Source organism: Trichomycterus rosablanca, chromosome 25 (assembly GCF_030014385.1).
Source record: "Trichomycterus rosablanca isolate fTriRos1 chromosome 25, fTriRos1.hap1, whole genome shotgun sequence".
Lineage (NCBI taxonomy): Eukaryota > Metazoa > Chordata > Actinopteri > Siluriformes > Trichomycteridae > Trichomycterus > Trichomycterus rosablanca.
Window position 1 is genome coordinate 10,510,115 of NC_086012.1, and position 20,766 is coordinate 10,530,880.

General features: G+C 39.3%; 1 protein-coding gene across 2 annotated transcripts in view; it reads left to right on the forward strand.

The window, feature by feature from the left end:
- Nucleotides 1–411: 411 nt before the first annotated feature.
- nrp1b (neuropilin 1b) overlaps nt 412–20,766 on the forward strand; it is a 42,347-nt gene continuing 21,992 nt past the window's right edge. The window contains exons 1-5 of one of the 2 annotated variants that reach the window (XM_062987340.1): nt 412–521; nt 4,035–4,212; nt 16,900–17,081; nt 18,514–18,741; nt 19,410–19,577. In XM_062987340.1, the coding sequence (XP_062843410.1) occupies nt 458–521; nt 4,035–4,212; nt 16,900–17,081; nt 18,514–18,741; nt 19,410–19,577 (820 nt within the window). In that variant the 5' untranslated portion in view covers nt 412–457. The remainder of the gene's footprint in view (nt 522–4,034; nt 4,213–16,899; nt 17,082–18,513; nt 18,742–19,409; nt 19,578–20,766) is intronic. The other variant, XM_062987341.1, reaches the window with a different exon arrangement.

A 20,766-nucleotide genomic window follows, 5' to 3' on the forward strand; every position in this document is an offset into this window, starting at 1 on the left:
AAGTCAGGGGTGGTGTTTTCGAGGTTGAAGGGGAGTGACCCACGCAGAGCATGAAGGAGGTATACACGGCATCCTGTCAGTGCGAGCAGAGGAGGCATCAGCGCACACAACTCGCACCCATCTCGTCCTCTCCTGCCCTCCTGAACTGCTTTCAATCACAAAACGACACGCCAAGAGGTTGAACTAGATGGGAAAAGTGGTTCTGATTCTCCTGGTTGTGGATTAATTGTTTTTTCTCTCTATTTTTCTCTATTTTTTGTATTTTGCGCTCTCGAAGACGCCAGGATGCGCGCAAGCTGATGCGAGATTTTGCCTGAGACTTTAAAACCAGGTCTAATTACAGACTAAAACTGTGGATCCTGGTGGATAGATCCTGATCGACACGGTCGTGTGGATTGATTTGTCAAAACTGGCTGCTTTGACAGAAGATCGCGATCGAACAGTACGCGTTTTGAGGATGTATGCGCTACTTTGGTTGATCGGGGTCGTGTTCTCTGCGGTGGCGGATTTAGCGCAGATCGGTGAGTTGGTTTAAACGTGGCATTGCTGGAACTGTTGTGTGTTGGTGATTAGAGGTGTTGTGTTGGGTTATTAGGGTTGCTATGGAGGGTAAAAAGGTGTGTTCGGGTCTCCAGTGGGGCATATGCGGACGGAGGTTAATCCCATGGTCCACTTTACGCACGCCGCTGCGCGCTTTCCACTCCGCGCTTTCCACTCCGCGCTTCGTCCCTTACTGCCTTCCCATTGGCTTTATTGACGTTTTTATATCATTAATTCATTTATTCATTCATGTATGCATTATTACGAAGCGTATCAGGCTGGTCAGGGTCGTAGTGGATGCAGCACAGCCTGTACGAAGCAGAAATGCACCCTGGATAAGGCGCTAAGCCATCACTTGGCATCACACCTGACAACAACACAACCAACCATGAAAGGTCTGAGATTGACTAATACTAAAATAGGTCCCTAAAGTGTAAAAAGCTACAGATGAGCTACAGTCAGTAATTGTATACCCAAAAAATAGACGCACCTTATTTACTGCAGTCCACCTATACACAGTGACACCTTGAACAAGCCAAACACTTTACACACAATGAGCGGAGACGTTGATTGAACCCAGGTCACCGGGGCTACTTAAAGTGACCCCTTACTCACATTCCAGAGGCATGAATCCCCTTTTTTTTTTTTTTTTTTTTTTTTTTTTTTTTTTTTAAACTTCCCAGCATTAGGCACTTTTTTGACTATTACTATGATTTGTGTTTGAACTTAGTAAAGCAAGAAGGGCCTGAGTTCAGTTCCCCTTTCTATGTGGCATTTGCATGTTCTCACTGTGAGTCCTCATGGGTTTCCTCCGGGTGTTCCAGTTTCCTCTCAGTCTAAAGACATGCAGTCATGAATCTCAGTTGGAGACACTAAAAATTGCAAAAAAAAAAAAAAAAGTGTGTGTGTGTGTTTATCCGGGGTGTTTCCTGTTTTTTGCCCAACGAATCACACCCACAACAACCCTGGTCAGGATTAAGCAGGGGTAAAACAGACAATAAACGAATGAATGAATGAAAACTGATATTATACATACATAAGAGTATAAGAGAATATATTTCTGTCATTGTATTGTTTTAAATTTACGCCCCAAATTTACACATAAAAGCTTAAAAAAAAAAAAAAAAAAAAAAGATTTTATTTTATAAAAGAAAAAAAAAAAATAGATCTATTATATTTTTATATTTGGTTAGTAATAGGGTTTGGTTTAGGTTATTGTATTTAAAAAAATAAAAATAATAATTTTAACAATTTTATTTACTTATTTTATTATTTGTATTTTTTAAAGTGATTAAGGTTATGGTTAAAAGTTTAAGGTAAAATGTCTTTTAAAGATAAAAATAAAGATATACTTTATTGTCATTGTAGTTATACAATAAAACTTTGGTAGCTTTGGTAGCTCTCAGTGAGAACAGCAGCAATAGTAAAATAAAAATAAGATAAAAATATAAATATTTAAAATAAAATATAAATATATAAAATAAATATTTAAATACATAAGAAATAAATATATAAAATAAAATATAAATATATTAAATAAAAAAATATAAATATCTAAAATTAAATTAAATATCTAAAATTAAATATAAATATATAAAATAAAATATAAATGTATAAAATAAAAATATTAAAAACTATTTAAAAAAATATATGACTCGATACAACACATAATAAGCTACAATTATATGAAATATAGAGTATTTGCTTGGTCATTATGACAGAAAATATTAATTATTTAATTATTGATCATTTATTAATTTTTGTATGTCCCTTATTGCCAAGAATGAAACTTATTTATTTATTTATTTATTCATCTTTATTAACTAAATCATCTTGATACAAATCGTAACGGGTCTACTGTCCAGAGCAACTGGAAACACTGGGCACAATGCATGACATTTCCAGTGCCAGCAACTTGCAAGGCATCACACACTATTCACTCAAAGTGAGGGGTTTTTCTTTAGACCAGTCAATCTACCTCTTGCATATTTTGGGTGGTGGGAGATTACTCGAGTAACCAGGGTAACTCACTTGGACACAGGAAGAGGAACAGAACAACGTTAGCTACGTTACTGCATTTAGATACAGCAGTCCAAAATCGTTCATATTGTGCAATGTAGGTCATTAGTGCTATGCTGGAAACTGTCACTATCAAATAGTGTATCCTTTGACAGGCAGATACTGCTGGAGAGAGAAATAAGAAAGCCTGGCAGAGGAGAGTGAGTTTCTTACATACCACAGTCTAACTGACCACATTTTAACTTATGTTTAGTATTATTGTAATACACTGATGAGCCATAACATTAAAACCACCTCTTTGTTTCTACTCACACTGTCCATTTTATCATATAGAAGCACTTTGTAGTTCTACAATTACTGACTGTAGTCCATCTGTTTGTCTGCATGCTGTTAGCCCCCTTTCATGCTGTTCCTCAATGGTCAGGACCCCCACAGGACCACCACAGAGCAGGTATTATTTAGGTAATGGGTCATTCTCAGCACTGCGGTGACACTGACACGGTGGTGGTGTGTTAGTGTGTGTTGTGCTGGTATGAGTGGAAGTTTTTAAATACCGTGTCCACTCACTGTCCACTCTATTAGACACTCCTACCTGGTTGGTCCGCCTTGTAGATGTAAAGTCAGAGACGATCGCTCATCTATTGCTGCTGTTTGAGTTGGTCGTCTTCTAGACCTTCATCAGTGGTCACAGGACGCTGCCTACGGGGCGCTGTTGGCTGGATATTTTTGGTTGGCGGACTTTTCTCAGTCCAGCAGTGACAGTGAGGTGTTTATAAACTGATCCACTCATACCAGCACAACACACACTAACACACCACCACCATGTCAGTGTCACTGCAGTGCTGAGAATGACCCACCACCCAAATAATCTGCTCTGTAGTGGTACTGGGAGAGTCCTGACCATTGAAGAACAGGGTGAAATCAGGCTAAAAAAGTATGTAGAGAAACATATGGACTACAGTCAGTAATTGTAGAACTACAAAGTGCTTCTATATGGTAAGTGGAGCTGATAAAATTGACAGTGGTTTTAATGTTATGGCTGATCAGTGTATATGCTTTTCACTATACACGGAGTAGATACAAGTCAATAAAAGTGTGTGTGAGTGAGTGTGTGTGCAGGAAATGTGTGTGCACAGCAATAACGGCTGTTTTAGGCATTACTATCCCGCCCCGGATGCACTCCTTATTAAGGTCAAACACATTTCAAATCCCTCAACAATTGTTTTTAAATGTTGCTTTTCCGGATGCTGCTTCCCACCAAATTAACACGCCGCGCCCCTGATGACCCTCCGGCCTTCTGTCCACTTAGGATCTCCTCTGAGAGTTCAATCGATATCGATCCTTTCCTCCTCCTCAGCATCTATACTTCACTATGACCTCATTTGTACGTCACGCCGTTAAATTAAATTTAAGACGTGACAGTTTTAGCATGGCGCTCATTTCTAAACTCAAATATCTCTGTTTTTTAAATGCAGACAGCTCATGTGGCAGCAATATCACCATCACCAGCGCCGGATACGTAACGTCGCCCGGCTACCCGTCGGCCTACCCGCTCTCACAGCAGTGCACGTGGCTGATCCGGGCGCCCGACCCCAGTCAGAGGATCCTTATCAACTTCAACCCGCATTTTGATCTCGAGACGCGGGAGTGCAAGTAAGTGAAATGGGATCCTACTACATTTACTACGTTATATTATGAGGTGTTAACATGCACTGGTGACTGCGGAAGATCAGAATATGGTACTAATCTGATGGCAGAGTTTACATGCACTTTAGTAATCAGAGCTAGACAGTGATCTGATTTATCTGGCAACCTGTGGTGTCCAGAAACTACACTTAATTATTTCTGAATCTCACAAAAGACTTCATCTCAACTCTTTACCCTAAACGTTCTCAGTTTGTGTCACCAGTGCCACCTTTGGGTCAGAAATGTAATAAGAATCGATTTTTCTCATTTTTATTGCGTGCTAAACCTGACTGGCAAGAGGGAATGTAAAGGTTGTTAGATCAAGGGTCCACAAACAGTATACAGACAAAACAATGTACAAACAAACAGTATACAGACAAACAATATACAGACAATACAATATACAGACAAAACAATATACAGACAATACAATATACAGACAAACAAACAAACAGCAAACAGTATACAGACAAAACAATATACAGACAAGACAGTGTACAGACAAAACAGTGTACAGACAAAACAGTGTACAGACAAAACAATATACATATAATACAATATACAAACAAAACAGTATACAGACATAAAAGGATAAAGACAAAACAATATACAGACAAAACAGCAGAAACAAACAGTATAAAACAAAACAACGTACAGACAAAACATGTACAGACAAACAGTATACAGACAATACAATATACAGACAAAACAGTATACAGACAATACAATATACAGACAAAACAGCAGAAAAAATATTATTAAAAACAACATACAGACAAAACAATATACAGACAGAACAATATACATAGAATACAATATACAGACATAACAGTATACAGACAAAACAATATACATAGAATACAATATACAGACAATACAAACATAACAGTATACAGACAAAACAATATACATAGAATACAATATACAGACAATACAAACATAACAGTATACAGACAAAACAATATACATAGAATACAATATACAGACAATACAAACATAACCGTATACAGACAAAACAATATACATAGAATACAATATACAGACAATACAAACATAACAGTATACAGACAAAACAATATACATAGAATACAATATACAGACATAACAGTAAACAGACAAAACAATATACATAGAATACAATATACAGACAAAACAATATAAATAGAATCCAATATACAGACAAACAGTATACAGACAAAAAAATATATACTGTACATAGAATACAATACACAGACAAAACAACACACTGACAAAACAACATAAAACTAAACAGTATACAGACAAAACAGTGTACAGACAAAACAATATACAGGCAATAATATATACAGACAAAACAGTCTACAGACAAAATAGTTATTTTATAATTATAATAATACAAATAAAAAATCATATTAAGTGGATTATTATGTATGATTAATTTATACATGTTTCTCGACAAGATTAAGGTACATCGAGATAGAAGGGCGAGGTGAAATGAGATGCTGAATGGTAAAAGTGTGTAATTATGCTGATGGTTTTCATTAGTGGGGGGTGTTTAGTGTGTGTAGCGTAACTAGATTTGAAAGCTGTCTATATTATTGCCCTGCTCGCCTTTAGTAATGGTTTTGTGAACAACCTTCCCGTCAACGGTACTTACTCAACGTGTGTACTTACATACACACTCACACACGTGTACTTACTTACATTCTCTAGAGTCGAAACACACTTTCTTCTACTGTTACTAAGAGCTAGACGTAGATGGCTGGCAACAACGTATACCACTACACACTTTGTGCACATGGTAAGAATATACTGTATAGTCATATATTAGTGAAAAAAGCACAAAGTTTAGGACGAATTGCAAGTGTGTGTTTGTTATATAATCAATTAGATAAACTGGGTTTGGTTGGGTTGCCTTTTATGAAAATTATGTATATCTGGCAACTTGATTCATGCCCTACACACACACACACACACACACAAAAACTACAGTATATGTAGAGTAAATTGAGTAAATGAGATGGGTCTTTTAAATGCCTCGTAAAATGTGCGTAAATCAGCAGCTGTCCTACACACACTAAGACTGCATTACTATTGGCTTGGGTTTCAGCAGCAGGGGACCAATAAAATGACCCCATTAATGAACGTCCTGTCACCGACTCCCTCCAAAAAGAGGCAAAATGACAAACTGGTGTCCTATTTTTTCCTGCCCCATTTCTCTCCCAGTGAATCGGAATAGTTTTCTGAAGTAAAGGACAGGGTTTGTTTTTATTTTTCTGTCTGGGGTTAGGGTTAGGTTTTTTTTTTTAGTTTTTAGTTTAACCTTTGTGTGTATATACACATTTTCTCTACATTTTGTCTTTGCAAAGTTCAAGAACTAGCATTTCTGAACGCGTGTGGAGAATTAGGACGCATTCTTTCTCACGGAGCACGGCGGGCGCTGTACACATGGGATTCTCCGTCTAGTCTTGGTCTAGCTCTGGTGCTCTGGTGTCTGGAGTTCATCAGGATGCACAGTGTGTTACGGAGCCTGGAAATTTCTGCCGGGATCAGATTTAAAAGCCACATTTTTTAAAACTGTGGTTTAGTTTCCACGAGCTCTGTTGAGTATAAACATTTACGTCTTGAAGACATTTGATGGTCGATTATTCAATCGTCTTCAAACGATGTATGGTGAACCAAAGGAATTAGAAAAAGTCCTCTAGATTTTGAAAGTGCTCTTGCAGGAATGTACAGTGGATTTAAAAAGTATTCAGACCCCTTGGGTTATTGTGCAATTTATTTTGTTGTGGATTTAAATCTGACTAGACGTTACTCTTAATCACTCATAACCCTTTGCTATAAAGCTCAGACAAAATAATATACAGACAAAACAGTAAACAGACAAAATAATATACAGACAAATAATATATAGACAAAACAATATACAGACAAAACAGTATACAGACAAAACAACAAACAGACAAAATGATATGCAGACAAAATGATATACAGACACAACAATATACAGACAAATTAATATACAGTATACAGACAAAACAGTATACAGACGAAATAATATACAGACAAGATAATATATAGACAAAACAGTATACAAACAAAACAGTATACAGACAAAACAATATACAGAGAAAACAATACACACAAAACAATATACACACAAAATAATATAAAGACAAAACAATAAACAGACAAAATGATATGCAGACAAAATGATATACATATTATATAATTTACAGACAAAAGAATATACAGATGAATTGATATACAAACAATATACAGACAGAACAGTATACAGACAAACAATATACAGACAGAACAGTATACAGACAAACAATAAACTGACAAAACAATATGCAGACAAGATGATATACATATTATATAATATACAGACAAACAATATACAGACAGAAGATTATACAGACAAAACAGTGTACAAAGTACCAATTGTTTATGTGCAAAACAAAATTAACATTAAAGTCTGACTGTCACTAATAGAACGTCGTGAATAAAGACTCAGTCAGTAAATCCCTGTTTATTTTACCACCCCAAACCCCCAGCCCCCCCATAACATCCCCACACTCACACACCCACACAATAGGTCTGCTGTTCTGACTTTACATTTAATAAAGCCGTGCTAGGCACAATTATTAATCTTTGACAGCCTCAAGGTTGAAATAACATAAAACATGTCCCAATTATCATCCGCTGTCAGACGCAGACTGACCTCCCTCCTCCCGTCACCCTTCCCCATCCCCGGACTGACAGTTCCTCCATTCTCACCCGCATTGCCAACATACTGAAGTGATTGCACTTGCATTTTTTATACCTCATCAAATCAAAGCACCCTCATGTTAATGTAATGCTATTGGAACTATCACTCTTTTGTCCCACAACCCTTATGCCCTGCAGTTTATAAAGCTTTTGGTACATTTGGTTTGTGTGTGTAGACTGGTGCGCATTCTCACTAATACAGCACTGCCTTTGTGAGTGTCCGTATATTAAAGCCATTATACTGTTTGTATTAGTACGTATAACTGACTGGAGTTGCACTAAATTGTCCAGGCTAGAAGATCATATACAGACTAAACGATATACAGACAAAACAATATGCAGACAAAATAATATTTAGGCAAAACAATATACGAATAGTATACAGACAGTTCAATATACAGACAAAATGATATACAGACAAAACTGTATACAGACAGTACACTATACAGACAAAACAATATACAGATAAATGATAAACAGACTAAACAGCATACAGACAAAATAATGTATAGACAAAACAGTATACAAATATAACAATACACAGACAATAAAGTATACAGACAAAACAATGTACAGACTAAACCATATACAGACAAAACAATATATAGACAAGAGTATACAGAAAAAAACAACATTCAGACAAAATGATTTACAAACAATACAAAATACAGACAAAATGGTATACAGATAAAACCATATATAGAAAATACAATATACAGACAAACAATATACAGACAAAACAGTACACAGACAATACAATATACAGACAAACAATATACAGACAAACAATATTCAGACAAAACGGTACAAAGACAATTCAATATACAGACAAAACGATATACAGATAAAAACATATAGAAAATACAATATACAGACAGTATACAGACAAAACAGTACACAGACAATACAATATACAGACAAAAATTTAGCCTAGCGGTTAAGGTACTGGACTAGTACTGGACTAGTACTGGACTAGTAAGCAGAAGGTCGCTGGTTCAAACCCCGCCACTGTTGGGCCCTTGAGCAAGACCGTTAACCCTCAATTGCTCAGACTGTATACTGTAAGTCGCTTTGGATAAAAGCGTCTGCTAAATGCTGAAAATGTAATGTAAATGTAAAAATGATATACAGATAAAAACTTATATAGAAAATACAATATACAGACAAACAATATACAGACAAAACAATATACAAAGTACCAATTATTTATGAGTAATAAAAAAAATAATATGACAGTATACAGACAAAACAATATACAGACAAACAATATACAAAGTACCAATTATTTATGAGTAATAAAAAAAATAATATGACAGTATACAGACAAAACAATATACAGACAAAACAATATACAGACAAACAATATACAAAGTACCAATTATTTATGAGTAATAAAAAAAATAATATGACAGTATACAGACAAAACAATATACAGACAAAACAATATACAGACAAACAATATACAAAGTACCAATTATTTATGTGCAAAACAAAGTTGACATGTAAATAATAATAAATGTATTTTTTATTATTTGTCTCATTTTCTATTATATATGTCAAAAATAGACCTGTAAACATCAGTCTTTGTGTATCACAGACATACAACTGCAGTCCAGTAGATAGACGATCCTAGAGAAGGTCTGAATTAAAAGTCTTGAACTTTACATCTTCAGAACCAGAGTTGAAATTACTGCAGGGCTCTAGATCCTCAGAAGCTGGTCAGTCTTACATTCATGTGTTTTGAGCTGTTATAGTCAGACAAAAGAACCAAGAACTCAAAGCATTTAAGTGCTTTTCATTGCACAAGTATGTGTCCGTTACCTAATGGACCTGAGTATTGATTAATATTGATTTAATAAAAGTGTTCTGTCTAACAGAGATTGATTGGCGTATCGATTAGCCATCACTCTTCTCACTAGATCTTTGTTCTCTAAAAGACCCTGCAGTATTACGGCTATATGATCTAATGTATATATGAACTACTGGTATGTTTTCTTCTATAATTAGAATACATTTTCTAATCATTAAAATCATTCAAGGGTCAAAAGAAATAGGGTGCAGGTATATAGACACAAGCTGAGGTAGTGTAGGAAGGCTGGAAGATGTAGTGATGTGGTAAAATTTAGTGCAAAGCAACTAGAGTCCTAGATCTTAGAATTCTGGGGACGCCCTCTGGTGTACAGGAGTAATACTAGCCCTGTTGGATGGTACACCTAGGCAGCATTGCCATCCAAACCAGAGAAACGGTAAAGATGTTGAGTCCTGGATTACTAAGCCATGGCAGGCATGTCCTACCATGAGACCAGCATGGAAGAACAAGAACGTTCCAACACCCCAAACTGAGACTGATGCTTTTCTCAGATGTCAAACTCCATACTGATAAAACCTGGCAACACACTTCAAGTTCAAGACCCCAAGATGCAACACCTGTAGCCAGAGCAGGTTCCAACCAAGACCCTCGGTGGGGAACTGCACCATATTAGAACCCATCGCTAAGACAGAAGTGGATCAGACACACCTTGCGCAGTGGATAACAGGCATCTGATGCCCCACCGATGCCTTGTTGGAAGACGTTGAGTCTTGGACCACTAAGCCATGGCAGGCATTTCCCACCTAGAACAAGAATGTTCCAACACCCCAACCTGAAACTGATGCTTTTCCATACTGCTCTACAGGGATAAAACCTGGCAACACCGACCCCAAGACCCCAAGCTTCAAGTCTTTATTAACACCTAAGGCCAGAGCAGATTTCCAACCAAGACCCTCGGTGGGGAACCGCACCATATTAGAACCCATCGTTAAGACAGAAGTGGATCAGACACACCTTGAGCAGTGGATAACAGGCATCCGATGCCCCATTGATGCCTTGTTGGACGTTACACCTAGGCAGCATTGCCATCCAAACCAGAGAAACGGTAAAGACGTTGAGTCCTGGATTACCAAGCCTTGGCAGTTCCAACACCCCAAACTGAGACTGATGCTTTTCTCAAATGTCAAACTCCATACTGCTCTAGGGGGGGAAAACCTGGCAACACACCGAGTTCAAGACCCCAAACTTTAAGTCTTTGTTAACGCCTGTGGCCAGAGCAGATTTCCAACCAAAAACCCTCGGTGGGGAACCGCACCATATTAGAACCCATCGTTAAAACAGAAGTGGATCAGACACACCTTGTGCAGTGGATAACAGGCATCCGATGCCCACCGATGCCTTGTTGGATGTTACATCTAGGCAGCATTGCCATCCAAACCAGAGAAACGTTAAAGACATTGAGTCCTGGATTACCAAGCCATGGCGGTTCCAACACCCCAAACTGAGACTGATGCTTTTCTCAAATGTCAAACTCCATACTGCTCTACAGGGATAAAACCTGGCAACACACCGAGTTCAAGACCCCAAGCTACAACACCTGTGGCCAGAGCAGATTTCCAACCAAGACCCTTGGTGGGGAACCGCACCATATTAGAACCCATCGTTAAGACAGAAGTGGATCAGACACACCTTGCACAGTGGATAACAGGCATCCAGTGCCCCACCTTTAGCATGGCATGTGACTCTGGAAGCAGAGCTGAAGATAATTGGCAAAATTGTCAGGAGAGGCCAAGAGGGCAGCCCAGGACAGAGGCGAGTGCAGACTTGTAATGCGAGTCCTGTAAGTCTAGGAACAAAAAGGATTAACACACAAGACATACGTAGCTTCTGTATAGCCGAGATTTGATTAATTATCCATTCATAAACTGTATTAATGGCCAAATAGCAAATCCATACGTCTTAAATGTATTCCATAGGATAAAAAGAGGACTGTGTTCACTTTACTATTCCTGGGTATTTAGACATTTTCCCTTCACCTAAACCCTCCCCCATTCCCAGTGCTTGCAGACTAGCGCACACACATGCTTTGACACATGTTAAGCCGACGGGGTCTACTTTTTACTACCCAGCAGTGGACTCCTACGGAGAGTTGTAATCCACACAAAGGAACACGCTATTCTTAAGAATTCCACCACCGGGACCTCAACCAAACAGAAGGGGGTGATGCCCCATCTGATCTTCCCTACCTTAGACATGGCCAATTATGCCATTCATTAAGCTGGGATGCTTGTATCCTCCCAATTTTCTTTAAGTTGTTTAGTTTGGCAGTAAATCCTTTCCAGAATACCCCTGTACTAAGGTCATACCAGATATGTAGGCACTTGGGTAAAGCAGCGATCTAATGCGCTAGCCCACTGCCGCTGAAATCTCCACTGTTGTGCTATTAACCAGCCAGACGTCCACACAGACACAGTTGCCTGTCTCTGGGGGGACGATTGGTCAAACGGGTTCCTCATTGCCACTGCAATTGTGGCCTCTGCTGGCTAATCAACCCCTAAGTTACAGATGGTAGTGCATGACCGAGATGGGGACTCGAGTCTGTCAGTCATTTGAAACGAGTCCGAGTCGCACATAAGTAGCACACACAGCGACTTCAGACTCGTGACACACAGCGACTTCAGACTCATGACTCGCAAAAAAATGACTCGTAAACATTAGCATCAGCATGTGTTTACATTAGTTACGTGTGACAATTATTGATATATATATATACAGTGTATCACAGAAGTGAGTACACCCCTCACATTTCTGCAGATATTTAAGTATATCTTTTCATGGGACAACACTGACAAAATGACACTTTGACACAATGAAAAGTAGTCTGTGTGCAGCTTATATAACAGTGTAAATTTATTCTTCCCTCAAAATAACTCAATATACAGCCATTAATGTCTAAACCACCGGCAACAAAAGTGAGTACACCCCTAAGCGACTACACCCCTAAATGTCCAAATTGAGCACTGCTTGTCATTTTCCCTCCAAAATGTCATGTGATTTGTTAGTGTTACTAGGTCTCAGGTGTGCATAGGGAGCAGGTGTGTTCAATTTAGTAGTACAGCTCTCACACTCTCTCATACTGGTCACTGAAAGTTCCAACATGGCACCTCATGGCAAAGAACTCTCTGAGGATCTTAAAAGACGAATTGTTGTGCTACATGAAGATGGCCAAGGCTACAAGAAGATTGCCAACACCCTGAAACTGAGCTGCAGCACAGTGGCCAAAATCATCCAGCGTTTTAAAAGAGCAGGGTCCACTCAGAACAGACCTCGCGTTGGTCGTCCAAAGAAGCTGAGTGCACGTGCTCAGCGTCACATCCAACTGCTGTCTTTGAAAGATAGGCGCAGGAGTGCTGTCAGCATTGCTGCAGAGATTGAAAAGGTGGGGGGTCAGCCTGTCAGTGCTCAGACCATACGCCGCACACTACATCAAATTGGTCTGCATGGCTGTCACCCCAGAAGGAAGCCTCTTCTGAAGTCTCTACACAAGAAAGCCCACAAACAGTTTGCTGAAGACATGTCAACAAAGGACATGGATTACTGGAACCATGTCCTATGGTCTGATGAGACCAAGATTAATTTGTTTGGTTCAGATGGTCTCAAGCATGTGTGGCGGCAATCAGGTGAGGAGTACAAAGATAAGTGTGTCATGCCTACAGTCAAGCATGGTGGTGGGAATGCCATGGTCTGGGGCTGCATGAGTGCAGCAGGTGTTGGGGAGTTACATTTCATTGAGGGACACATTAACTCCAATATGTACTGTGAAATACTGAAGCAGAGCATGAACCCCCCCTCCGGAAACTGGGTCGCAGGGCAGTGTTCCAGCATGATAATGACCCCAAACACACCTCTAAGACGACCACTGCTTTATTGAAGAGGCTGAGAGTAAAGGTGATGGACTGGCCAAGCATGTCTCCAGACCTAAACCCAATAGAACATCTTTGGGGCATCCTCAAGCGGAAGGTGGAGGAGCGCAAAGTCTCGAATATCCGCCAGCTCCGTGATGTCGTCATGGAGGAGTGGAAAAGCATTTCAGTGGCAACCTGTGAAGCTCTGGTAAACTCCATGCCCAGGAGAGTTAAGGCAGTTCTGGGAAATAATGGTGGCCACACAAAATATTGACACTTCAGGAACTTTCACCAAGGGGTGTACTCACTTTTGTTGCCGGTGGTTTAGACATTAATGGCTGTATATTGAGTCATTTTGAGGGAAGAATAAATTTACACTGTTATATAAGCTGCACACAGACTACTTTTCATTGTGTCAAAGTGTCATTTTGTCAGTGTTGTCCCATGAAAAGATATACTTAAATATCTGCAGAAATGTGAGGGGTGTACTCACTTTTGTGATACACTGTATATACTATACTATATTATATATAGTACTGTATATTACTACAGTATATATAATATATACTATATTACTATAAATATTCTGCTTTCTAATGATGCTCCGGCCGTCTTAACCCGCAAACATTTCCCGTTACCTTTGGATTGGAATCTCACTTAAAATGGTGGAATACCCTACGTAGTGCACTTCACAGGAGCAAATGGGGTGAATGGAACACTCCTACAGAATTGGCGCTAATGGTTAAAAGAGCGCTTTCTGAACCAATCAGACCTTCTGATTGTAATTTTTAGTAAGAAATGCTGTTATCTGCATTTATTCAGTTTGCGTCACACAGATGATTGTTAATGAAACGCTTGATTGGCTTTCTAACGAGTTCGTGTTTTACTTCACAACCGGGAAAAGTTTGGAGGTTTTTAATTATAAGCACATTTACAAAATAATGGATTTTATTCCTAATGGGACACACGGTTATAAATGTAATAGCATGTGGAAGAACATAAGCTAAGGTAAGCAGTGGTTATGATGTTTTTTGCTGTGTTTTGGATTTCGGCCGCTGTGCCGTGAATTATCGCACGCTTTTGTTTTGCAATGAAAATAAAACGTATCAGTTTAAGCTTTTAACTCCATTTATAAACCAAAACGTATCTTTACTCCAATCGGTGAAAGCTGATATTCTTAAAACAATAAAGAATACACAATAAATCCTTTTAGGTGGTGCCGCCTAGCTGAGTAACTATGTGAAACATGCAGGAATCATGCTTCATTCCACACAGGGGGTCACATCCAGGCCATAAAAAACTACCCCGCAGTGTCTTAAGTTGAATGTGTGTGTGTGTGTGACTGTGTGAAAGAGAAAGGGGTGTAAGGTCAACAGGAAATGCCTTCTGTTTTAAAGAGCGATACTTCTGGCTCGCCCGCAAGATATTTAAAAGGCTGTTCTCAGTGACGTCGTGTTTATAACATGAGTTATAAAGAATGAACATTTCCAGATGTTAGCTCAATGCTCATTAGTGACAGCTGTACTCCTGTAGAGGTTTCTTAACCAATCCTAGACCAGAATAGCATTTAAACAGACTCCTTGGGAAAATAAAGTATAAAATGACCGTATATACACTGATCAGGCATAACATTAAAACCACCTCTTTGTTTCTACACTCACTGTCCATTTTATCAGCTCAACTTACCATATAGAAGCACTTTGTAGTTCTACAATTACTGACTGTAGTCCATCCGTTACTCTGCATGCTTTGTTAGCCCCCTTTCATCCTGTTCTTCAGTGGTCAGGACCCCCACAGAGCCACCACAGAGCAGGTATTATTTAGGTGGTGGATCAATCTCAGCACTGCAGTGACACTGACATGGTGGTGGTGTGTTAGTGTGTGGTGTGCTGGTATGAGTGGATCAGAGTTTTTAAATACAGTGTCCACTCACCGTCCACTCTATTAGACACTCCCACCTAGTTGGTCCACCTTGTAGATGTAAAGTCGGAGACGATCGTTTATCTATTGCTTCTGTTCGTGTTGGTCATCATCTAGACCTTCATCAGTGGTCACAGGACGCTGCCCACAGGACGCTGCCCACAGAGCGCTGTTGGCTGGATGTTTTTGGTTGGTGGACTATTCTCAGTCCAGCAGTGACAGCAATGCTGTGTCTGATCCACTCATACCAGCACAACACACACTAACACACCACCACCAGTCAGTGTTGAGAATGATCCACAACCCAAATAATACCTGCTCTGTGGTGGTCCTGACCATTGAAGAACAGGGTGAAAGCAGGCTAACAAAGCATGTAGAGAAACATATGGACTACAGTCAGTAATTGTAGAACTACAAAGTGCTTCTATATGGTAAGTGGAGCTGATAAAATGGACAGTGTGTGTAGAAACAAGGAGGTGGTTTTAATGTTATGGCTGATCAGTGTGTATATATATATATACAGTATATTATATATATATATATATATATATGCATGTTCTCCTCATGACTGCATGGGTTTCCTGAGGGTGCTCTCGATTGGCAACCTGTCCGTTGTGTTTCCTACATTTTTCCCAGTGAATCGCACCCACCACGACCCTGACTAGGATAAAACGATGGTAAAACAGACGTGGTAACAATATTGTTGTTGTTATTGTTATTATAATTGGCTAACACCAAAATTAACGCCAACGTAATCTCAAAGAGAAAGCTCTTGCTTTAATTATGAACGAGAGTGGAACGAACACTGAAGCTCAAAAACTCCACACAGATGGTACAGTTTCTGCGCCAACGTTATTTCTGAACACTTAATCGTGTACAGCATGTTTTATTTTGTCAACATTTTGTCTAATCAGAAAGCACATCTTATACAAATAGTCTTTTGGAGAGATCTGATAACCCACGTAGCAAACGGCTAAAAAAATGAGAGTCGATTTTACTGTAAACATTGTAGTTTTAGATACGGTGTGGTAAATCCCTGTGTTTGTAATTCAGTAGAAAGAATTAGGACATGAAGCCCTTACGGGGGGACACAGCTGTGGCTGGTTTATCGATGTTATCAATTGTTTCAAACTCGTTCTTATTTGCAAATTTAAGACACAATGTTTAAAGTATAAGAAGACTTGGTTTCTAATATCATATTGCTCCATTTCCGCTTTAGGGTGGTAATAACAAGGGTTTTATGGTATTGTGTGTGTGTGTGTGTAGGTACGATTTCGTAGAGGTGTACGACGGCGACAGTGAGAAGGCGCCGATGGTGGGGAAGTACTGCGGTAAGATTGCTCCGTCTCCCATCACCTCGTCTGGAAACTCGCTACTCATCAGATTTACCTCAGACTACGAGACCAACGGCGCCGGATTCAGCGTCCGCTACGAGGTTCACAGAGGAGGTCGGACACCCCGTCATGAACACACATACTTTACTTATTTAATACGCGCGTGCATAGAGGCTAGGGTTCTATAGCTAGTTTCATTTCAGTAATTGCTTTGAGTGGGCTTAACACAGCTGTGATTGGACTGTAGATGACTGGAAAAGCATTATATTGTTTTATGGTCGTTCATGTTCTCATAAGGTATAAAGCAGAGATGGGGATGGCACACACAGTGACTTCAGACTCGACTCGGACTCGTTTTAAATGACTCGGATTTGACTCATGACTCGTGAACAACAAGAGTCCCTAGCGTCAGCATGTGTTAACATTAGTTACGTGTGACAATTATATATATACTGTGTATCTATAGCCGTCGTAACCCACAACAATGGGTAAATGTTACAGCCAGCTTCCGGCGTAGTGATGAAGCGTCGCTCCCTACTCCCTACACAGTTTGAAATTCACTTCATTTGAACATTTTCGTTACCTTTGGATTGGAATCTCACTTAAAATGATGGAATACCCTACGCAGTGCACTTCACAGGAACAACTGGTGTGAATGGAACGCTCCTACAGAATTGGCGCTAATGGTTGAAAAAACGCTTTCTGAACCAATCAGACCTTCTGATTTGAACTGTTAGTAAGAAATGCTGTTATTTGCGTATATTCTATATACTATGATTTGTATGGTGTATGTACGTATTTGTTTTGATTATTTGTCTTATGTAAAGCGTCTTTGAGTATCTTGAAAAGCGCTATATAAATAAAATGTATTATTATTATTATTATTATATTCAGTTTGCGTCACACAGATGATGTCTTAATGAAACGCTTGATTGGCTTTCTAACGAGTTCGTGTTTTACCTCACAACCGGGAAAAGTTTGGAGGTTTTTAATTATAAGCACATTTACAAAATAACGGATTATATTCCTAATAGGACACACGCTAATAAATTCAATAACATCTGGAAGAACATAAGCTAAGGTAAGCAGTGGTTATGATTTTTTTTTGCTGTGTTTTAGATTTTGGATTTTCCGTAAAAATGAACAACGTAAAGAGATCAGAATCCAAGCGGTGGTGCGCTAGCGGAATATTTTAAAGGGCGTCTGTTTTAAACTCTGACAATACTTGACTAAACCTTTGGCTTGGGTTTGGGATAAGACAATATGAAAAAAAGCATTTCCAGCAAACTCAGGAAAAGTTATGAAACTGTTTACCCTGAATATTCTGGTATCTTGGTAACAACACATTGATTAACACATTATTTGTAATATCAGGTCTTATTTCTACACCATATGTTGTAGCTGTTAAAAAAGAAAAAAACTGCTGATCTGATGATGGATTGGACGGGATTCAATTTACATAAATAACACTTTTCACTGTCCTACTTTTTATGCAAATCAAATTTTATCGTAATAGGATTTTAATGTTATTTCTCCTTCTTCTCAGTCACAGAATGTTCGAGAAACGTAACGGCTCCTAAAGGGACTATACAAACACCAGGCTTCCCTAATAAATACCCCCACAACCTGGAATGCACCTTCATCATCTTCGCGCCAAAGATGGCAGAGATCGTTTTGGAGTTCGAGAGCTTTGACATGGAGCCCGACAGCATGCCGGCGCATGAAGCCACTTGCCGATTCGACCACGTGGAGATCTGGGATGGATACCCCACAGGTAATATAACTGGATGGATGGAGGGATGGATGGATGGATGGTGAAGATGTCCACAATGGGTTAAAACATTGACTTAGTGGTTAATTAGGTAGTATCCAGTACTGCTTGATACAATATTAGAGTGATATGAGCCTGGCATCACGGTTTCAAAGAAAAGCAGGTTGCCAACCGAGGAGCCAGCAAATCTTTGAGGAAGAAACCGTGATAAATATAAACACTTCCACCTGGAGTGAATTAACTGTGAGTTAAGAAAATGGCAATGCAGACAGGCATGATTCTGTAACCATGCCCCCTCTGCCCATCTCTATGGGAGGTGGGTCCATTTCACATGCTGGGAGATTGGACCAGCATTAGTGAGCCTTGGGTGCCCATGAACCTATTCTTGGTTAATTGATTGATCTCCCATGCCACCTTTTTAGAGATGCTCTTACCCAGTTGTCTAGCCTTGACAATTCGGTCCTTGTTAAAGTCCCTTAGATCCTTACATCTGCCCATTCATATGCTTCCAACACTTCAAGAACTGACTGTTCATTCACTGCATATTATATCCCACCCCTTGGTTTGACAGGTGCCACTTACTCCACCCATCCATGTTGTTTATGTTGTCGCTGATTCATATACATGATCTAGAATTATTTTACTAGCTCATTTTCCCCCTTCTCTTTCAGTTGGCCCCCATATCGGAAGATACTGTGGTTCCAGAAGTCCTGGCCAGGTGGTAGCTCACACTGGCATCTTGTCCCTCACCATTCACACTGACAGTGCCATCGCAAGAGAAGGATTTTTAGCCAATTACAGCGTCCGATACAACCCGGATCCCATCCGGAAACAAGGCGGTTAGTATAACATTCTCGCTCTGAACTTTTTAATGTCACTTAGTAATAGAAATTGTTATAATAATTATAATTAATTATAATTATTTTATCAGGGGCGCACTGTGAGCATAAGAGGGGCTAAATAAAAAAGAATCACATGTAATTGGACAGGAAAATCAATAGGCTGTTGGCATATGGGAAATTTCTTGTGTGTGATGTCATAATGTATAGATCTATTTTAAACTGCCGATAGTCAACGTTGGGCACATATTTGATTTCTCCATTTGCAAAAGTCCAAACGTCAGCGGATGGCGACTACAAAAGATTGTGATTCAGTTGTTGATGTAGACTCCACTGAAGTAGACCAAGGAGAGGAAGCTCCCACCACTAGTTCACCAGAATCATCAACCATTGGTACATCAACCAAAGTCAGAAAATACCAATATATATATATATTGTCATTCTTGTTCAGTTTGCGCAGCGATAAAATACCCTAGCACACCAGAGCTGGGATTCCGAATGCAATGTACACCGATCAGGCATGGTCGAGGCATGGTGTCTGACACCTTTCTATCAGAACCAGCATTAACTTCTTCAGCAATCTGAGCTACAGTAGCTCATCTGTTGGATCGGAACACACGGGCCAGCCTTCGCTCCCCACGTGCATCAATGAGCCTTGGCCGCCCATGACCCTGTCGCCGGTTTACCACTGTTCCTTCCTTGGACCACTTTTGATAGATACTGAACACCCCACAAGAGCTGCAGTTTTGGAGATGCTCTGACCCAGTCGTATAACCATCACAATATGGCTCTTGTCAAACTCGCTCAAATCCTTACGTCAATGCATACTTGCTGCCTAATATATCCCACCTACTAATAGTTACCGTGATGAAGAGATAATCAGTGTTATTCACTTCACCTGTCAGTGCTCATAATGATATGCCTGGTTGGGGTATGTTCCTTACTATGAGAAAAGCTTCTACAATGGTGAAAAGAAAAGATATCTGGACTATTTATCCTTTGAACATTGGAATTTCATACAATCCTTATAAAAAATAATAGTTTGTTTATTTTTAATGCTGTTTCACCTCCATTTGTCAAGTACTTACTTATATCCAAGCTTCTTTGGGAATCCCTAGCTGTATTTAATTTAATAAATGTTAAAACATCTACAGAAAACAATATTTCAGCCTAGTCTTTCTTCATTACT